The 19,293-nt window shown below is 46.3% G+C and overlaps 1 protein-coding gene across 13 annotated transcripts in view; it reads right to left on the bottom strand.

The window, feature by feature from the left end:
- Positions 1–19,293, bottom strand: part of LOC134344445 (sickle tail protein-like) — a 706,462-nt gene that overhangs the window by 32,465 nt on the left and 654,704 nt on the right. For all 13 annotated transcript variants that reach the window (XM_063044243.1, XM_063044242.1, XM_063044244.1 and 10 more), the window contains 2 exons: positions 2,486–2,616; positions 1,202–1,349 (listed from right to left, as the gene is read on the bottom strand). In XM_063044243.1, coding sequence (XP_062900313.1) covers positions 1,202–1,349; positions 2,486–2,616 — 279 coding nt within the window. The remainder of the gene's footprint in view (positions 1–1,201; positions 1,350–2,485; positions 2,617–19,293) is intronic.

Genomic DNA, 19,293 nt, shown 5'->3' with positions numbered 1-19,293 from the left:
AGCAGTTTTTTTACACTGACTGAGGGCAGAAAACCCAAAGTATTGTAACTGGTGTAGTTGTAGAGCAAGCTCACAAGTTTATTTGGTTACATTGTGGTGTACTGTAGATGTTAAGAGCACTCCAGGACATAGGAGCAGAATCATACCTTTCAACCCACATTAATCTGCTCTGCCATTCAATTATGGCTAATTTTTTTTCATTCCATTTTCCACCTTCTCCCTAGAACTCTTGACCCCTTTACCAATCCAGAACCTATCAATCTCTACCTTAAATACACCCGATGACTTGATCTCCACAGACCTCTATGACAATGAATTCCCCAGATTCACCACCCTCTGAAGAAATTCCTCATCATAGTTTTAAAGGAATGCCCCATTATTTGAGGCTGTGCCCTCAAATCCCAGACTCTCATACTAATGGAAAAATCCTCTCCACATTCACTCTAACCAGGCCTTTCAGTAGCCAGTAGATTTCAATAAAATTACACTCCCCCGCCTCCTCCCCAATCCTGTTGAACGCCATCAGCTCCATCAAGCACAGACCCAGGGACATCAAGCCTTTCAGTCCTGGAATCATTCAACATTTGTGTTCAGATGTCCAGCCTGATCTTTTGTCTGAACTCCATACCCTCCCTCTCAGTAGTGGCTCACTATGTCTGATCAGTACATCAGGTTCTTCTCACTGCTACTCCCCAACTGCATTCCAAGTCAGCAGTGGAAACAGGCACCGTGTCAAAGGATTGATAGCCAAGCAAATGTCCGGACGAGCTACCGTGACATTTTACAAATGTTCCACAGTTGAATTTTAAAGTTGCAAAAAGTTCATAATAAAATCACCATTACTGAACTTTTGACCATGAAGAAGATAGGAACTTCTGAATAACTTGACAGTTAATCATAGCTTTCCCAATTATAAACTGTGCTGGGCTGTAGGGAACTCTTAGAACCTGGACCGGAGATGGGTGCGTTAGAATGAAGACAGAAGGGGGTTTTAATATTTTAACCAACTCCAAACCCTATCCAATGGAATAGAAAGACACTCAGTCTTTTAACTTCACCTCTGTTATTTTTGTCTAAGCTTTCACCTGAAAATGATTAAAGCAGTTTTAGTTCAAATAGCATTTCTTACACAAAAACAAAAGCCTGTTGTAAAAAGCAGAGCTAATTCCCTGATAGTGCACATGAACAAATCAGATGTTACCTCCGTAAATTTGTGAGCACTTCCGTCATACTCTTGACTCTCTTTAGTAGACTCTCCAACTTATGGGGCTCCTCCTTGAGGAACTTCACTGCTTCTACCTCCACTCGCAGAACTGCCCGCATTTTATTCTGCAAGGTGGGGAACTCAACTGGAATTGAAACAAAGAGATCAGCATGAAAAGGACTTTAGCACCTCAATATCTATTCTCCTATCTGGACAAAGGATAAAGAATTAATAATTCTTATTTACAGCAGACTTTCAGTTTCCTCCCCTTTAGAGGAATTTATTTTCCCAGTTACCCTACCAAATTAATCTTATGAGTGCTGGAAATATTGGGAAATAAAATTGGACTGCAGTTTTCTGTAATGAACTGTGATGCCATTAGAACAGCAGAAAAGCTGGTCTCCACTTACTTTTGCAAAAATGCTGTTTAACTAACTGCACAGCAGTTAAAAACCGCAGATGTGAAGTTAAAACATTCCCATCATTTTTACCTAACATTTTCCAGCATAAAAATTAGATGGCAACATAAGCAAGAACCTCGTAAATGCACAAGTCAGAAGGAATAGGAAAACCAGGTGACATTGGCCCAGTATTTACAACTCTAGTGTTTTGGGAGCACAGGCATTTCCATCTTGCTTTTATGCATTGCCTCTTCCATACAAAAATGTCACATTCTGTTTCACAAAGATGAACACGGGTAAAACCAATTGGTGAAGTTGTGTTTCAAGGAACATATGAACTCTCCCCCACCCTCATCTTCTTACTCTTGTAAAACTTGCGTATAATTTGTGTTGTTGTGAATGCTGTTTATCCAATGGACACAAGTTTTCCATTGTACCTGTGCACAATTATCGATTTGACAATGACTTTGACTTTGAAGGAGAGCAGAAAGAATGCAAGGGCTGAATCCAAGGAACCTGAAGGCACAAACACCAAGCAGTGATGGGATTGGTGCAGCAATGGGCAGCAAGCTGGAGTCAGAGGACCAGAGGACCCCCGTCTGGCTGTAAGACTACAGGTCACAATGCTTCCCCTCTGCTCAGATTCTAAAAGGTCTATGAACACCACCTCACTACTTTTTATAAATAGCACTGTACTGTTGCCACAAAACAGCAAATTTCATGAAAAGCCAGTGATAATAAACCTGACTCTAACAGGCAAGGCCAGAAGCCAAGTTACGACCACAAAGCTTGCCATAACAGGTGAAGTTCATTTCCTGTGATAGGCCGTTTCTGCTACAACTCAAGAAGTTAAGGAATGTTGAGAATAAATTGCCTTTACCTTTTAGACCTGCCAGTGATTCACCCACATGGCGTAATGCGACTGCACCCTCCTCCACATCCTTCAAGGTGACTACTTGCTGGGCGGAAGAAGCATCCTTGTTCAGACCATCTATGGATTTTTCCAATCCACTGTAGATTAAAAACAAAATCAAATTAGGGCACTGTGCCACTTTAGCTCTTGTTAGCAAGTCTCTCTCATCCACCTTCTTTGCCCAGAGCGCTTCATCACCAGTCACTTGTCTCAAATTGCTGGAGCTCCACATACCGAGCAGAGATCAGAGCAGAGGAATAGGCTCTTTGGTGCACGATATTCATGCTGACCTTAATGTCAGTTTAAACTGGCTAGAGATGATCTACACCCCTGCAGATGTCTGAATGCTCCACTCTAAACGCTGCCATTCTGTGTGCTTCCACCACCTCCACCACAGGTCACTGGGAGAAGGCAGGAGAATGGGTTCGAGAGTGAAATGGATCAGCCATGATGAATTAGTGGGATGAACGGCCTAATTCTGTTTCTATCTCCTATGGTTTCCCCTGGCAGCATGTTCCAAGCATCTACCACTCTTTGTGTAAAAAAACCTACCTCATAAATCTCGTTTACATTCCATCCCCTCACATTAAATTTATGCCCTCTTGTTCTCTCTGAAGATGCAGCTTGACTATCTAGATGTGAATTTTTTTTTAACTTTGGGTTAGATTTTGTCTTCGGCTTGCAGTATGTTACTTCATTGAGTTTATATGTACAACACAAGTATCTCATCTCGGATTTGTGCATGGGCATGGTACAAACAGGACTCTGGTGCCAATTAGAACAAACTAATAAACTCAGTTCATCCTCCTCCCAGCCACTCACCTGGTCTCACCTGTTGAGGCTCTGTAAGGCACTTGTGAGACCACACTTGGAGTATTGTGTGCAGCTTTGGGCTCCTTAGAAAGGATATACTGACATTGGAGAGGGTTCAGAGAAGATTCACGAGAATGATTCCAGGAATGAAAGGGTTACCGTATGAGGAATGTCTGGCAGCTCTTGGGCTGTATTCCCTGCAGTTCAGGAGAATAAGGGAGGATCTCATTGAAACATTCTGAACGTTAAAAGGCCTGAACAGATTAGATATGGCAAAGTTATTTCCCACGGTAGGGGACTCTTAGACAAGAGGGCACAAATTCAGGATTGAAGGACGTCCATTCAGAACTGAGGTGTGGAGACATTGCTTTAGTCAGAGGGTGGTGAATCTGTGGAGGCCAAGTCATTGGGTGTATTTAAGGCAGAGAGAGATAGGTTCTTGATTAGCCGGGGCATCAAAGGGTATGGGGTGAAAGCAGGGGAGTGGGGGTGACTGGAAGAATTGGATCAGCCGATGATCGAATGGAGGAGCAGACTCGATGGGCTGAATGGCCTACTTCTGTTCCTATATCTTATGGTGTTATGACCTGCCAGCTTGCACTCCTTCCCTCCCCAGCACCTTCTTATTCTAGCTTCTGCTCCTTTCCTTTCCACTCTTGAAGAAGGGTCTCGGCCTGAGGCATCCACAGTTCAATTTCTTCCCCCCACCATAGATGCTGCCTGACATGCTGAGTTGCTCCAGCAGTTTGCGTCTGAGAGAAATGAGGAGGTGGAGGAAATATTCCTAACACTAGAGGGCAGCACTTGATCAGAAACCAAACCAAATTCTGATCACATTTTTCAGACCTGGAGCAACACAACCTATTCATAGTTACACATATACAGAATGATTTCTTCAGCCTCAGTACCATTTTTCAATGTATTCACTGACATTTCTCAGCAAGAAACAACTAGTATTTTCATAGTTCAGTGCCCCATAGTATTTCAGAAGAAATTAAGGAACAAGAGTGATATTGAAGCATGTGAGGAGATATTACTATAGATAACTATGAGCTCAGCCAGTTTTTAAGCAGTACCTGAGAGCAGAGAAAGGAGCTAGAAAGTGAGGGGCAGATATTCGTGGTTTGAGTCAGGGCTAAGGCCTGGTGAAGACTACAGGCACGGGAAGGCATCTGAACCAAACAAAAAAAGCAGTAAACTTAGACCTGCCAAAGGTTCCCCCAGTACTTTGTCTGTGTTGCTTAGAAACTGAGGCACAATTTAGCCAGTGAAGGACAGTGATAACACAGGTGACAGATGAGCTTTGCTCTTGGCGTCCACTGTGATTTTCAATCGAGCTCAATTTTGCAGCGTTTACAACTCTTCAGGTTTGGTACACAGTAATGGCAGGTGAGTAAAGAGAAGTGTATTTCTCTCCGGCAGCCATTTCATTTGTCTGCTTTTACAAAGCACCATTCTGCACATTTTCCTGTTACATTTCAACAGCATTGATTTCTTCTGGGAGAGAAATGTTCTCTCTGTAAGCGTAGTTGTCCCTAATGTAAATCTGCCTCCACCTTTCATGTCAGTTGAGCTTAATTAAAACTCTCCTCAGTTAGGAACCGCTTCTAGCAAGGTTACTACCTGCCTTCATGTAAGACACACCTGTTCTTTTAGGGAACTATTATAGGATGTTTGCAATTGACAATTGTTTTTCTCCTCTGCCTACACTTAAATAATTATACCTTTATGCTTTATCATTGCATAAAATCATTTTTAAGGTGAATTATGGAATCCTATCCATTTTTACTGAAAACAAACCTAAGCAGCCTTGACTGGCCAGTGAGCATAACAAGAGAGAAGCAAAAATTAATGCCATATTAATCATGTTTGATCTCCAACCTGTTTCCACCAAATAGGAAGTGAGGTAAAAGATTTTACTTCAGCTGCTCTTCTCCTATCAGAGAGGAGGAGAGAGGAGAGGGGGGAGGGGGGAGAGGGGGGGAGAGAGGGTAGAGGGGGTAAAGGGGGAGAGAGGGGAGAGAGGGGAGAGAGGGGAGAGAGAGGGGGAGGGGGGGAGAGAGGGGGGAGAGAGGGGGGAGAGAGGGGGGAGAGAGGGGGGAGAGGGGTGGGAGGTAGAGGGGGAGAGGAGGGGAGAGAGAGGGGAAGAGCGGGGAGGGAAGAAAGGGGGAGAGCAGGGAGGGGAGAAATGGGGAGAGGGGGAGGGGAGGAGGTGGAGGAGGGTAGAGTGGGGGGAGCGGGGAGGGGGAAGAGAGGGGGAAGAAGGGGAAAGGGAAGGAGGAGAGAAGGGGAAGAGGGGAGGGGAAGAGGGGAAGAGGGGGAAGGGGGAGGGGAAGGGGGGAGGGGGAAGGGGGAGGGGGAAGGGGGAGGGGGAGGGGGGAAGAGAGGGGGAAGGGGAAAGGGGAAGGGGAAGGGGGGAAGGGGAAGGGGGGAAGGGGAAGGGGAGTGGGGGCAGAGGGCAGGGGAGGGAGAGAGGGGAGGGGGGAGAGAGGGGGGAGAGAGAGGGGAGAGAGAGAGGGGAGAGAGGGGAGGGAAGAAAGGGGGAGAGAGGGGAGGGAAGAAAGGGGGAGAGCGGGGAGGGGAGAAAGGGGGAGAGGAGAGAGTGGGGAGAGAGGGGGAGGGGAGGAGGTGGAGGAGGGTAGAGTGGTGGGAGCAGGGAGGGGGAAGAGAGGAGGAAGAGAGGGGGAAGAGGGGGAAGAGGGGGAAGGGGGAGAGGGGGGAGTGGGGAGAGGGGGGAGTGGGAGGAGGGGGAGAGGGGGGAGTGGGGGGAGGGGGAGAGTGGGAGGGGGAGGGGGGAGAGGGGGAGGAGAGGGGGAGGAGAGGGGGAGGAGAGGGGGAGGAGAGGGGGAGGAGAGGGGGAGGAGAGGGGGAGGAGAGGGGGAGGAGAGGGGGAGGAGAGGGGGAGGAGAGGGGGAGGAGAGGGGAGAGAGGAGGAGAAGGGAGAGGGGAGGGGGAGGGGGAGACAGGGGTTGGGGAGGGAGGGAGATGGGGGACAGGGAGAGGGGGAGGATGGGGGGACAGGGAGAGGGGGAGGATGGGGGGACAGGGAGAGGGGGACAGGGAGGGGGGGACAAAGAGAGGGGGGTGGGTCTGGGAGGGGGCGGGGAGGGAGGGACTGGGAGGCGTTAGGGAGGGAGGGGCCTTCAACTGGACAGTCAGTATCATACAGGTCATCAGTATGATACTGACTGTCCAGTTGAAGGTGAATGGTATTTTCTGTTCCCTTTTAAAGAGTCTCACACACTTTGGTACATTTGTGTTCTAGACAGCAGCAGGGTACCCTGATGTCTGGAGAGGAACTGTCTCTTTTAGCCAATTTATTTTGCTATTCATGTGCTGGGCTGGTGCGGACAGAGAACAAGAACTATTCACGCACATTGAGCACCAAATGGTTCGCCCACACAGCAGCTCCAGGTAATTGAAACTAAACACAGAGGCCATTGCAAGGTTGTACTAAAACCTGGCTTCAGATCTGCTTGGAAGCCTGTGTTACTATGGGCAGAGAGGGTGGTACACTGACAGCAGTGTAGCAGATTGTGCATTTTTGTATTTCAGAGATCAAAAGCAAATTTATTATCCAAGTACATTTGTGTTACCAGATACCACCTTGAGATTCATTATTCATCGCAAAGAGTCCTTGCAAGTGAGTTTAAGGTCACAGAATCAGCTCAGAGTGGTTGTGATTGAAGTTATTCACACTGGTTCATATGCCTGATGCTGTGGAGTAATAAGTGTTCCTGAACCTGGTGGTGTGGGACCCAAGGATTGCAGTGGTGAGAGGAGGGCATGGCCTGAGTGGTGGGGGTCTTCAATAACAGAGGCTGCTTTCCTGTGGCAGCTCTTTAAGTAAATGTACTCAATTATTTCATCTGACACAACAAGTAATTGTAAACTGAAAGAATTGTAGCCAAGATATATTAGCTTGTAATAGACTGTTGCGTTAAAAAAAACTGGGGATTCTGAATGCATACTCAAGAATAAAAGATGCTAACGTTTAAAGTTGCAAGGCAAGAAAAAAAAAGAAATACCCACAATATTTTCCCATGGAATCAAATCATTGAGCCAAGCCCAGTGTCCCCAGCCATCACTAATCAGGGTCTTACATTGGCAAACACCACGTGACCTTGATCGGGCAAATTCACTATACAAAATTAAGGCGTTGTTCACTCTTAACAGGGACCCAGAAACTATTTGCTTTGCATCTCCATTTGATTGAAAACATTAAGGGAACAAACTAACGCTCTTGACTTTTGTGGATATTAAATATTGCCAGGGTGATAAATCTTACATTCTACTGCATTGATTTAAATGAGGGAATCAAAGTAACTTGGATTTCTGAAACCAGGATTCAAGGGCTCATTTTTTCCCCCCAAATAAAACCAAAATAAGAAACAAGTTCACACAGATTCATTCCGCAGCCCAAGATCACCTTAAGATCAGCCGAGCACTCTCATCAATGTTCAGGTAACCAGAGCAACCCCAAGACTGGAGTTCACTCCATCTCTTCAACCAAAAAGCCTTACTTGAATTGTGAGTTAAACTTCAAAAGATTGTGGCTGCCTTGAGGACAATGCAGACAAAAATTAAAAGGAGTCGTTACTTGTTACTTGTATTAATAGCAATAATTTGCAAGAGTCAAATGACATAGTCATTCCTGAGAAGAAAATAGCTTAAATTACATAAATATTCTAAATGTTTCTGCCATTAAGATATGTCTGTGGAGCCTTTTACCTTTGTCACTTTTGTAGTTTATTTTCCCGATACAAACCCTTGGCGCACCACAGTTGATCACTTCAATTCAGGGCCGTGGCTGGTTTGATTTGCAGGGTCTTTCACAGGGAACGGTCAGTCTGTGGTCTGGTACTGGGCAGAATGCAAACCCAGGAGTGGCTATAGAGAACTCGAGTGAACAAGTGGGAAGGCAGAGATGCAACAGCCAGCCGAGATGGCCTCTAAAGATCCCTAGAGCAGGCAACTTGGAAGCCTGATACCCCAGGAGCAGGTAACATGGAAGGAGCTGGTCAGATGGTCTGACATATTGTCATAGGGCACATCTATGACATTGTTAGATCCAAGATTTCTGTAGTGACTGAAGTCTGGGAAAACCCTTACTCGTTATCTGTATGAGGTCTCCAGCAAGTAATAGGGCCACTAATTCCTAATTCACATCTATATACACAGGTTTCCTGAGCAGACTACTGTACTGATGCATTCGGAGTTTAGCAATAGTCCCGATGAAGGCCCTTAATCCGAAACTCTGCCTGCCCATTTCCCTCCACGGATGGTGCCTGACCCATTAAGCTCCTCCAGAGCTTCTGTGTATTGCTTGTGCTGAGATGACCCAGCACAGAATGATACAGCAACTAACAGAAACAGTAATTTCATCATTTCCCACCTTAGCAACATTACGGAGCCAGAATGAACAGCACTTGAAACTGCCTGGCAAGTCTTGGCAGCATCCTCTGCCATTAAAACATCCACAGGAACAGCTTTTGCTGCCTGGGCTGAACACAGGGCACAGTCCAATGCCTGCCACACCCATAGTATTATGCTGACAGAAAACATAACTGTTAATCTATAAAAAGCTTTCAAGCTATTAACCAAGCAAGCATGCCAAGATTATACTTAAATCTCAGTTTCTTGACTTGGAAGCAATCCATCTGCTCTATTCAATTTGCTGGAAAAGTATGAATGAAACAGAAGGAAATGTTAAAAATAAGCTGACATGCAGAACCGTGCTTAAAAGATTCTCAGAACAATTCATTTACTTATAAATCATGGCTTGGCTTCGCGAACGAAGATTTAGGAAGGGGGCTGCCCACGTCTGCTGCAGGCTCGCTGGTGGCTGACGAGGCCAATACGGGACAGGCAGGTCCAACCACAGTGGCTGCAAGGGAAATTCTGTTCTGGGTTTGGTGCTGCTGTGTCATGGTTCTTCCTATTTCTCCTTTTGTCCTCAATGCCAGCCCTGCGTGCGTTCTCGAAGGAGGAGACAGACTGGTAAATGGTGTGTCACCAGGTCTCGCGATCGGAGGCTAGATTAGACCACTGGCAATGGTCAACGTGACAAGCACCAAGGGATTTCTTCAGAGAGTCCTTGTACCTCTTCTTCAGTGCCCCTCCGTCACAGTGGCCAGTGGAGAGTTCGCCATACAGCGCAACCTTGGGCAGGCGATGATCCTCCATCCTGGAGACATGCCCTGCCCAGCGCAGCTGCGCCTTCAACAGCATGACCTCGATGCTGGTGACCTCCGTCTGTTCAAGGATTTCGAAGTTAGTGACGAAGTCACTCCAGTGGATGTTGAGGATGGTGCGGAAGCAGCACTGGTGGAAATGCTTAAGGAGTCGTAGGTGGTGATGGTAGGTGACCCAAGACTCGGAGCCGTACAGGAGAGTGGTCAGTACAACGGCTCTGTACAGACTGATCTTTGTGCCTTTTTTCAAGTGCTTATTGTTCCAGACTCTTTTGTACAGCCTGCTGAATGCGCTGTTTGCCTTTGCCAGTCTGTTTGTCAATCTCTTTGTCGATCTTGGCATCTGACGAGATGGTGCACCCCAGGTAGCTGAACTGGTGGACTATTTTCAGCTCTACCTCACCGATGGTGATGCAGGGAGGGTGGTAATCTTCCTGAGACGTGGGCTGATGGAGAACTTCTGTCTTCTTCAAGCTGACTTCCAGTCTGAACAGCTCAGCAGCCTCTGCGAAGCAGGATGTTTTACGCTGCGGGGCTGTCTCTGTGTGGGCAACAAGGGCAGCATTATCTGCGAACAGTAGCTCTCGGATGAGTTGCTCCAATGTCTTGGTGTGGAACTGTAGTCGCCTCAGGTTGAACAGGCTGCCATTGGTGTGGTATCAGATGTAGACACCATCTTCATCATCAAGGTATTCTGTGGCCCTTTCGAGCGTCATGCTGAAGAACGTGGTGAAGAGAGTCGGCCCGAGGACGCAGCCTTGCCTTACTCCGTTGCCTATTGAGAAGGGTTCTGAGAGGTCTTTGTTGTGTCTGACTTGGCCACTCTGATCTTCATGTAGCTGGATGACCATGCTGAGGAACTTTGGGGGAGTATCCCAGTCATTCCATGATTTGCCACAGACCTTCCCTGCTCACAGTGTTGTGAACACTCTGGTAAGGTCGATAAACATCACGTACAATCCCTTGTTTTGTTCCCTACATTTCTCTTGAAGCTGTCTGAGAACAAATACCATGTCGGTGGTGCTCTCTGGGAGGTGTTCTTTTGCAGTGATGGGCACCAATCTGTTCAGCAGTATTCTTGCGAGGATTTTTCCAGCGATAGAGAGCAGAGTTATCCCCCGGTAGTTGGAGCAGTCGGACCTTTCCCCCTTGTTCTTACACAGGGCGATGATGACTGCATCATGGAGGTCCTGTGGTAGTTTACCTTGTTCCCAGCAGCAGACAAAGAACTCATAGAGTTTGGTGTGTAACGCTGGGCTCTCATGCTTCCAAATCTCAGATGGGATTCCATCAACTCCTGCTGCCTTGTCACTTTTCAGCTGCTCTATGGCCTTGACTGTCTCTTCTAGGGTTGGAATCTTGTCCAGTTCTGTTTTCTCCGGTTGTTGTGGGATGCGATGAATTGCTGAGTCTTGGACCTTGCGGTTGGCGCTGAAGAGAGTCTGGAAATATTCCGACCACCGGTTCAGGGTGGACGCCTTGTCTGTGAAGAGCGCCTGACCGTTTGCACTGCGCAAGGGACTCTGGTCCTGGTGCGAAGGGCCGTACACCGCTCTCAGGGCTTCATAAAACCCTCTGTAGTCACCAGTGTCTGCACAAAGCTGAGTTCTCTTTGCGAGGTTGGTCCACCACACATTCTGAGTCTCTCGAAACTTGCGCTGGAGGTTGCTGCATACAAGGTGGAAGGCTGCTTTCTTATCATACAAGACGGCTGAGCAAGGTGCGCCTGGTGGCGGATCTCTTCTTCGCCAGCAATTCTTGGATCTCCTGGTTGTTTTCATCGAACCAGTCCTTGTTCTCCTTTGTGGAAAACCCTAGGACTTCTTCAGAGGTTTGCAGGAAGGTGGTTTTTAGGTGTTCCCAAAGCACTTCTGGAGAGGAGTCTGTAGGGAAACTGGGATCCTGAAGCTTCGACTGAAGATTCGTCTGAAAGTCAGCTTTCACTTCAGCTGACTGGAGGCTGCCAACCTGAAACTTCTTCCTTGGAGCGCCTCCTCTCTCTGGCTTGGGTTTGAAATGGAGACTGAGTTTGCAGTGGACAAGACGATGGTCCATATGACACTCTGCGCTGGGCATCACTCGGGTGAGTAAGGTCTCTCTGGCACACCAAGATGTAGTCTATGAGGTGCCAATGCTTGGACCGAGGATGCATCCAGGTCGTCTTCAGGCTGTCTTTCTGCTGGAAAATGGTGTTAGTGATGGTGAGTTCCTGCTCCATGCAAAACTCTAACAGAAGGCGCCCATTGTCATTGCAGTTTCCAATGCCATGTTTGCCAAATACTCCTTTCCAGGCTTCTGAATCTTGGCCTACTCTGGCATTGAAGTCGCCAAGGATGAAGACCTTGTCAAATGCAGAGGCATTCCATACGAGGTTGCGCAGATCAGTGTAAAACTTGCCTTTTCTGCAGGATCCGCTTGAAGAGTTTGAAGTGGGAGGCACATGGAGATGATGTGGTCAGAGTGACCTGTTGGCAATTTTTCAAGTTTGGAGACAGTGGAGTACCTGACCATAAAGCCAACGCCAGAAAGGCGTCTCTCAGTCTCTGGCTTGCCTGACCAGTAGAGGGTGTAGCGGGCACCATATTCTTGAAGGTTGCCTTCCTCTGGAAAGCGGACTTCACTGAGAGCAGCGAGGTCGACATTCAGTCTTGAAAGTTCTTGCGCAACTAGAGCGGATCGTCGTTCTGGGCGATCACTGTCTGCTGTATTGAGCATGGTTCTGATGCTCCAGCATGGAGCTTTAGTCCTGGCACTCCTTGTGAGACAGGTGTGCACCTTTTCTCTTTTATTGTTGTTTGATTGCATTTGAGGATGCCCGTTGACCGTGGCTAGCCAACTGGGGGAAATGGAAACGAGCTTTGGTTAGGCCACCTTTTCTAGGCCCCTGTCCGTGTGGAGCAAGCAGTGCTGTCCCTGGAGAAGGCTGCTTGGTCGTTCAGGGTGCTGCCGAGTGATATCATTGTCTCCGGGATCAACATCAGACGACCCATACACCTGAACCGCCTGCATGCAGGATTGGAACTGCGGCTTCCAGTATCGTCTTCCACCTGCCGTTTTCGTCCCTTTCCCATCACTGCAGGGCTTGATGAATGGTCGGGGAGGATGGTCGTAGATGTGGGTGTGTCCTTTGGCCTGCGCAATGGTATTTTAGGTGGAGTGCCATGTGCGCTGTACTGGCCCCACCCTTTACACCCGGGGTTCATCTGCCATAGCCTACCAAGCTGGGACGGTGACAGTGAGGTCCTCGGGTTGTAGGAGTTATGTCGGAGTGTCCTCCTCCAAGGTGGATGGCCTGACAAGGCTAACGAGCCCCACCTGCCCAGGTTTGGATTCAGAGCTGTCCATCTCTTAGGCTGGCTGCCAACCAAGCCTACCCATCCAGTTATACCGCCGGACACTCGGTCACGCCATGACACAGCAAACTCGGTGGAAACAGGGGGCACTGGTGAGAAGGTGTTGCTACTGACACAGTAATGTAGGAGAGGCCATTTGCAGTGGCCTCCTGGCTAGCAGACCAGACAGTGACCACGCGGCAATCTGGGCCTGATGTCCCACTCACCCGGGGAAAGCGTACGCGCAATACATCGCCTCTCTTTTCCCAGCGTAGTGATTGCTGTGTGGTCACTAATAAATAACTTTAAAATAAACCAGTGAAGACTGAGGAACAGCAATGGTTCAGTGACGCAGAGAGTAAAGTTGCTGTCTCATGGCTCCGTGGACCCAGATACAATCCTGTTCTCCAGTACTGTCTCCACAGATCCAGATACAATCCTGTTCTCCAGTACCGTCTCCACGGACCCAGATACAATCCTGTTCTCCAGTACTGTCTCCACAGATCCAGATACAATCCTGTTCTCCAGTACTGTCTCCACGGACCCAGATACAATCCTGTTCTCCAGTACTGTCTCCACAGATCCAGATTCAATCCTGTTCTCCAGTACTATCTCCACAGATCCAGATTCAATCCTCTTCTCCGGTACGGTCTCTGTGGACCCAGATTCAATCCTGTTCTCCAGTACTGTCTCCACGAACCCAGATTCAATCCCATTCCGGTACTGACGGTATGGACCCAGATTCCAATCCTGTTCTCCGGTATTGTCCCCATTGAGTTCACATGTTTACTCCATGGCTGTGTGGGTTTCATAGAGCATAGAAAATAGAACATAGAGCAGTATAGTTCAACACAGGCCCTTCAGCCCGCAATGTTATGCTGACCTTTTAATCTACCTCAAGATCAATCTAACTCTTCACTCCAAGATAGAGCTATTTTTTCATCATTGTACTTCTCTAAGTGCCTCCTAAATGTATCTATCTCCACCAACCCAAGCAGTGCTTTTCACACACGTACCACTCTCCGTGTAAAAAGCAACTACCTCTGACAAATCTCCTGTATTTACCTCCAATCACCTTAAAATTATGCCCCTCATATTAGCCATTACAATTCTGGGAAAAAGATGCTGTTTTTCTGCTCTATATATACCGCTTATCATAGAACATAGAATAGTACAGCACAGTACAGGTTCTTCAGCCCACAATGTTGTGCCGACCCTCAAACCCAGCCTCTCATTTAACCCCCCACCTTAAATTCCTCCATATACCTGTCTAGTCGTCTCTTAAACTTCACTAGTGTATCTGCCTCCACCACTGACTCAGGCAGTGCATTCCATGCACCAACCACTCTCTGAGTAAAAAACCTTCCTCTAATATCCCCCCTGAACTTCCCACCCCTTAACTTAAAGCCATGTCCTCTTATATTGAGCAGTGGTGCCCTGGGGAAGAGGCGCTGGCTGTCCACTCTATCTATTCCTCTTATTATCTTGTACACCTCTATCATGTCTCCTCTCATCCTCCTTCTCTCCAAAGAGTAAAGCCCCAGCTCCCTTAATCTCTGATCATAATGCATACTCTCTAAACCATGCAACATCCTGGTAAATTTCCTCTGTACCCTTTCCAAGGCTTCCACATCCTTCCTATAGTGAGGCGACCAGAACTGGACACAATACTCCAAGTGTGGCCTAACCAGAAATTTATAGAGCCGCATTATTACCCCGCGACTCTTAAACTCTATCCCTTGACTTATGAAAGCTAACACTCCATAAGCTTTCTTAACTGCCCTATCTGCAGGTGGAGAAGATGGCGGCACAACGCAGCGCGCGCGGCCTCTCTGGTGATGAATATCTGTTATCTGTCAAGTAGGAGGCCGTGCACAATTCTGATTTGGTGGAGGCAGACACGCGAGCACAGAGGAACATCTGGTGAAACTTCTGAAATGCCTGTTTCACTGCCACTACTACTGTGTGATCCGAAATCTCTGGAGGGGAAGGCCCCGAATCCTTGGCTTTGCCTGTTGCTTGGCGGCCAGAGCCAGGGTTGAAGCACTCGGCAGAGATGGTGCTCGGTGTCGGAGGGCTGGTCAGAGGCTCGAAGTTTTCGGACGGACTCAGAGTCGGACGGTGGTCAGGTGCTTCCAGGATGCTGCATCAGCAAATTTGCAGCGCTGGAAGCTCATGGCAGGGAGAGTTTCTCCCTTCCACCGTCTGCTTGAGATGTTGGGGCTATCAGGACTTTGAGACTTTTTTTTTACCGTACCCATGGTCTGCTCTTATCAAATTACAGTATTGCTTTGCACTGTCGTAACTATATGTTATAATTATGTGGTTTTTGTCAGTTTTAGTCTTGGTCTGTCTTGTGTTTCTGTGATATCATACTGGAGGAACGCTGTATCATTTTTTAATGCATGCATTTCTAAATGACAATAAATGAGGACTGAGTGTCCTCATAATCTAATCTACCTGTGAGGCAACTTTCAGGGATCTGTGGATATGTACCCCCAGATCCCTCTGCTCCTCCACAGTACCAAGTATCCTGCCATTTACTTTGTACTCTGCCTTGGAGTTTGTCCTTCCAAAGTGTACCACCTCACACTTCTCTAGGTTGAACTCCATCTGCCACTTCTCAGCCCACTTCTGCATCCTATCAATGTCTTTCTGCAATCTTCGACAATCCTCTACACTATCTACAACACCATCAACCTTTGTGTTGTCTGCAAACTTGCCAACCCACCCTTCTACCCCACATAGAACCATAGAAACTACAGCACAGAAACAGGCCCTTTGGCCCTTCTTGGCTGTGCTGAACCATTTTCTGCCTAGTCCCACTGACCTGCACACGGACCATATCCCTCCATACACCTCCCATCCATGTATCTGTCCAATTTATTCTTAAATGTTAAAAAAGAACCCGCATTTACCACCTCGTCTGGCAGCTCATTCCATACTCCCACCACTCTCTGTGTGAAGAAGCCCCCCCCTAATGTTCCTTTAAACTTTTCTCCCCTCACCCTTAACCCATGTCCTCTGGTTTTTTTCTCCCCTTGCCTCAGTGGAAAAAGCCTGCTTGCATTCACTCTATCTATACCCATCATAATTTTATATACCTCTATCAAATCTCCCCTCATTCTTCTACGCTCCAGGGAATAAAGTCCTAACCTATTCAACCTTTCTCTGTAACTCAGTTTCTCAAGTCCCGGCAACATCCTTGTAAACCTTCTCTGCACTCTTTCAACCTTACTTATATCCTTCCTGTAATTTGGTGACCCAAACTGAACACCATACTCCAGATTCGGCCTCACCAATGCCTTATACAACCTCATCATAACATTCCAGCTCTTATAATACTTTGATTAATAAAGGCCAATGTACCAAAAGCTCTCTTTACGACCCTATCTACCTGTGACGACACTTTTAGGGAATTCTGTATCTGTATTCCCAGATCCCTCTGTTCCACTGCACTCCTCAGTACCTTACCATTAACCCTGTACGTTCTACGTTGGTTTGTCCTTCCAACGTGCAATACCTCACACTTGTCAGTATTAAACTCCATCTGCCATTTTTCAGCCCATTTTTGCAGCTCGTCCAAGTCCCTCTGCAGGCTCTGAAAACCTTCCTCACTGTCTACTACACCTCCAATCTTTGTATCATCAGCAAACTTGCTGATCCAATTTACCACATTATCATCCAGATCATTGACATAGATGACAAATAACAATGGACCCAGCACTGATCCCTGTGGCACACCACTAGTCACAGGCCTCCACTCAGAGAAGCAATTCTCTACCACCAGTCTCTGGCTTCTTCCATCGAGCCAATGTCTAATCCAATTTACCACCTCTCCATGTATACCTAGCCACTGAATTTTCCTAACTAACTTCCCATGCGGGACCTTGTCAAAGGCCTTACTGAAGTCCATGTAGACAATGTCCACTGCCTTCCCTTCATCCACTTTCCTGGTAACCTCCTCAAAAAACTCCAACAGATTGGTCAAACATGACCTACCACGCACAAAGCCATGTTGACTCTCCCTAATAAGCACCTGTCTATCCAAATGCGTGTAGATTCTGTCTCTTAGTACTCCCTCCAATAACTTACCTACTACCAACGTTAAACTCACCGGCCTATAATTTCCCGGATTACTTTTCGATCCTTTTTTAAACAACGGAACAACATGAGCCACTCTCCAATCCTCCGGCACTTCACCCATAGACAGCGACATTTTAAATATTTCTGCCAGGGCCCCCGCAATTTCAACACTAGTCTCCTTCAAGGTCAGAGGGAACACTCTGTCAAGTCCCGGGAATTTATCCACTTTAATTTTCCTCAAGACAGCAAGCACCTCCTCCTTTTCAATCTGTACAGTTTCCATCATCTCACTACTTGATTCCCTCAATTCCATAGACTTCATGCCAGTTTCCTTAGTAAATACAGACGCAAAAAACCTATTTAAGATCTCCCCCATTTCCTTTGGTTCCGCACAAAGCCGACCACTCTGATCTTCAAGAGGACAAATTTTATCCCTTACAATCCTTTTGCTCTTAAGATACTTGTAGAGACTTCCGGTAGCGCTCATGGAGTGAAGTCGCGTTCTTGACTCGCTCCATTACCTCTGAGTTTTTTTTCTCTATGGTCAGCTATACTTTAATTAACCATTAAGGCATCAATTTTTATAATACTTTGAATTAAACTGAATTCTCTGACAATTGGATGATACTTAGATCTGCTATGTCTAAGAACGGGAAAAACGGCAAGGATGGTAAACCTCCGGTTAAACCGAAAGCTACGGATCTCCCCCCGACTGAATCACCGGTGACTTTGAAAGCGATATCGGAGTTAATTCAGAGGGAAATTTCAACCTCTGTTAGGGAGATGATTTGTACGGAAATTGCAGGCTCTGTTAAAGACCTGATTCATACGGAAATCTCAACTAATTTCCAGAAAATTGCCGATTTAATTGATAAGATGCAAACATTTATTGCGGAACATCAGTCGGCTATATCTGATCTTCAAAAATTCGCGCAACAAAGTGAGCTTAAGATGGGGAAAATCGAAGAAACAATTAATGTAATGAAGAAGAAACTGGACTTTTTGACTTTTAAAAACTCTGACTTGGAATCTAGAATGCGACGGCAGAATTTACGAATGATCGGCGTGAGGGAAGCCGTTGAAGCCAACAACCCCATGAAATATTTCTCTCAACTTTTAAAAGATGCATTCCCTACTGTATTTCCTGACCAACCACCGCTACTGGATCGTGTTCACAGAATCCCATCATACTCGTCTAGGTCAGATAGACCTAGGCATGTTATTTTACGTTTTCATTATTTTCAAGACAAGGAGAGACTGTTTCGATTCGCTCGATCTAAAGGTTTCATTGATTTTTCGGATCTTAAGTTCCGATTCGTGGAAGATTTCAGTAAACCAATCTGGGACCAACGGGTTCGTTACAGATCCGTGATGTCGGAATTCTATAAGATGGATTTAAGACCAGCGCTGCTGTACCCTGCACGTCTAAGGATTCGCATGTTAGATGAAGCCCTTCGTTTTTTTGATTCTCCATCGGATGCCCAGAGTTATCTGGATCAACTTTCATCTTCAACATCTTAATTGCCTTTTTTTAATTATCTCCGTTGATCGGAGGCTGTGAATTGGTTGGTTTTAACTTTCTGTGCCCTATTTGGGCAGAAAAGTTTACTTTTGATTTCTTAATATGGCTGCTAAACTTTCTTTTTAACTGTGTCATTTCTTTCTTTTCCCAGGGGATTCTGGGTGGTTACTTCCCTTTTGTCATCTTACGTATTTCCTGTGCGGCCTTAAATTTTGTAGTTTTTTTAAAAATTTTATTCTGTTTTGCTTTTTATAATCACTTTATGTTAATAATCCTATTTTTTTTGTTGCTGTGTCTATTCATGAGTTTGAGGTTTATTGTGGTTTTTTTTTAATATATATTTTCCGGCTTTTGTTCTGTTCTGTATGTATCTTAATTGAGCTAACTTTTTTTTACTTATTTTTTTACTGTTTTACAATTAGCTGATCTTTTTCATATTTATACCTTTTTTTTAGGGAGCGTATACCGGAAGTCATGGGGGTAGTTTTAGTGCTTGCTTCTTTCTGGCGGGTCTGCTTTAGATTTTGCCTTGGGGTCTTGGGGTGGGGGGTGGTGGGAGGGGCTTCACGTTTTAGTTTGTTTCTCTTTGGGCTATATACATTATTGAAGTACTGGTTGCGTCCTTTTCCCCGGTATCTTTTGTATGTTCTGTTTCCTCTCCGGGTTTGTGGGTCGCGCCTATTGTCAATCCTCCTTGTTGTGGGTTGACTTTAGGATTTATGGAGTCTATTATTAATTTGATAAGTTAGACTTCCCTCAGATTTCACAGGATATGTCTTCTTTATTAGATACTTCCATTACAATGGATGAGATTAAGAATGTTATTTT

Source organism: Mobula hypostoma, chromosome 3 (assembly GCF_963921235.1).
Source record: "Mobula hypostoma chromosome 3, sMobHyp1.1, whole genome shotgun sequence".
In the NCBI taxonomy this organism is placed as follows: domain Eukaryota; kingdom Metazoa; phylum Chordata; class Chondrichthyes; order Myliobatiformes; family Myliobatidae; genus Mobula; species Mobula hypostoma.
Note: the sequence above shows the minus strand (reverse complement) of the source record. Positions and strands in the feature narration are given on the sequence as shown.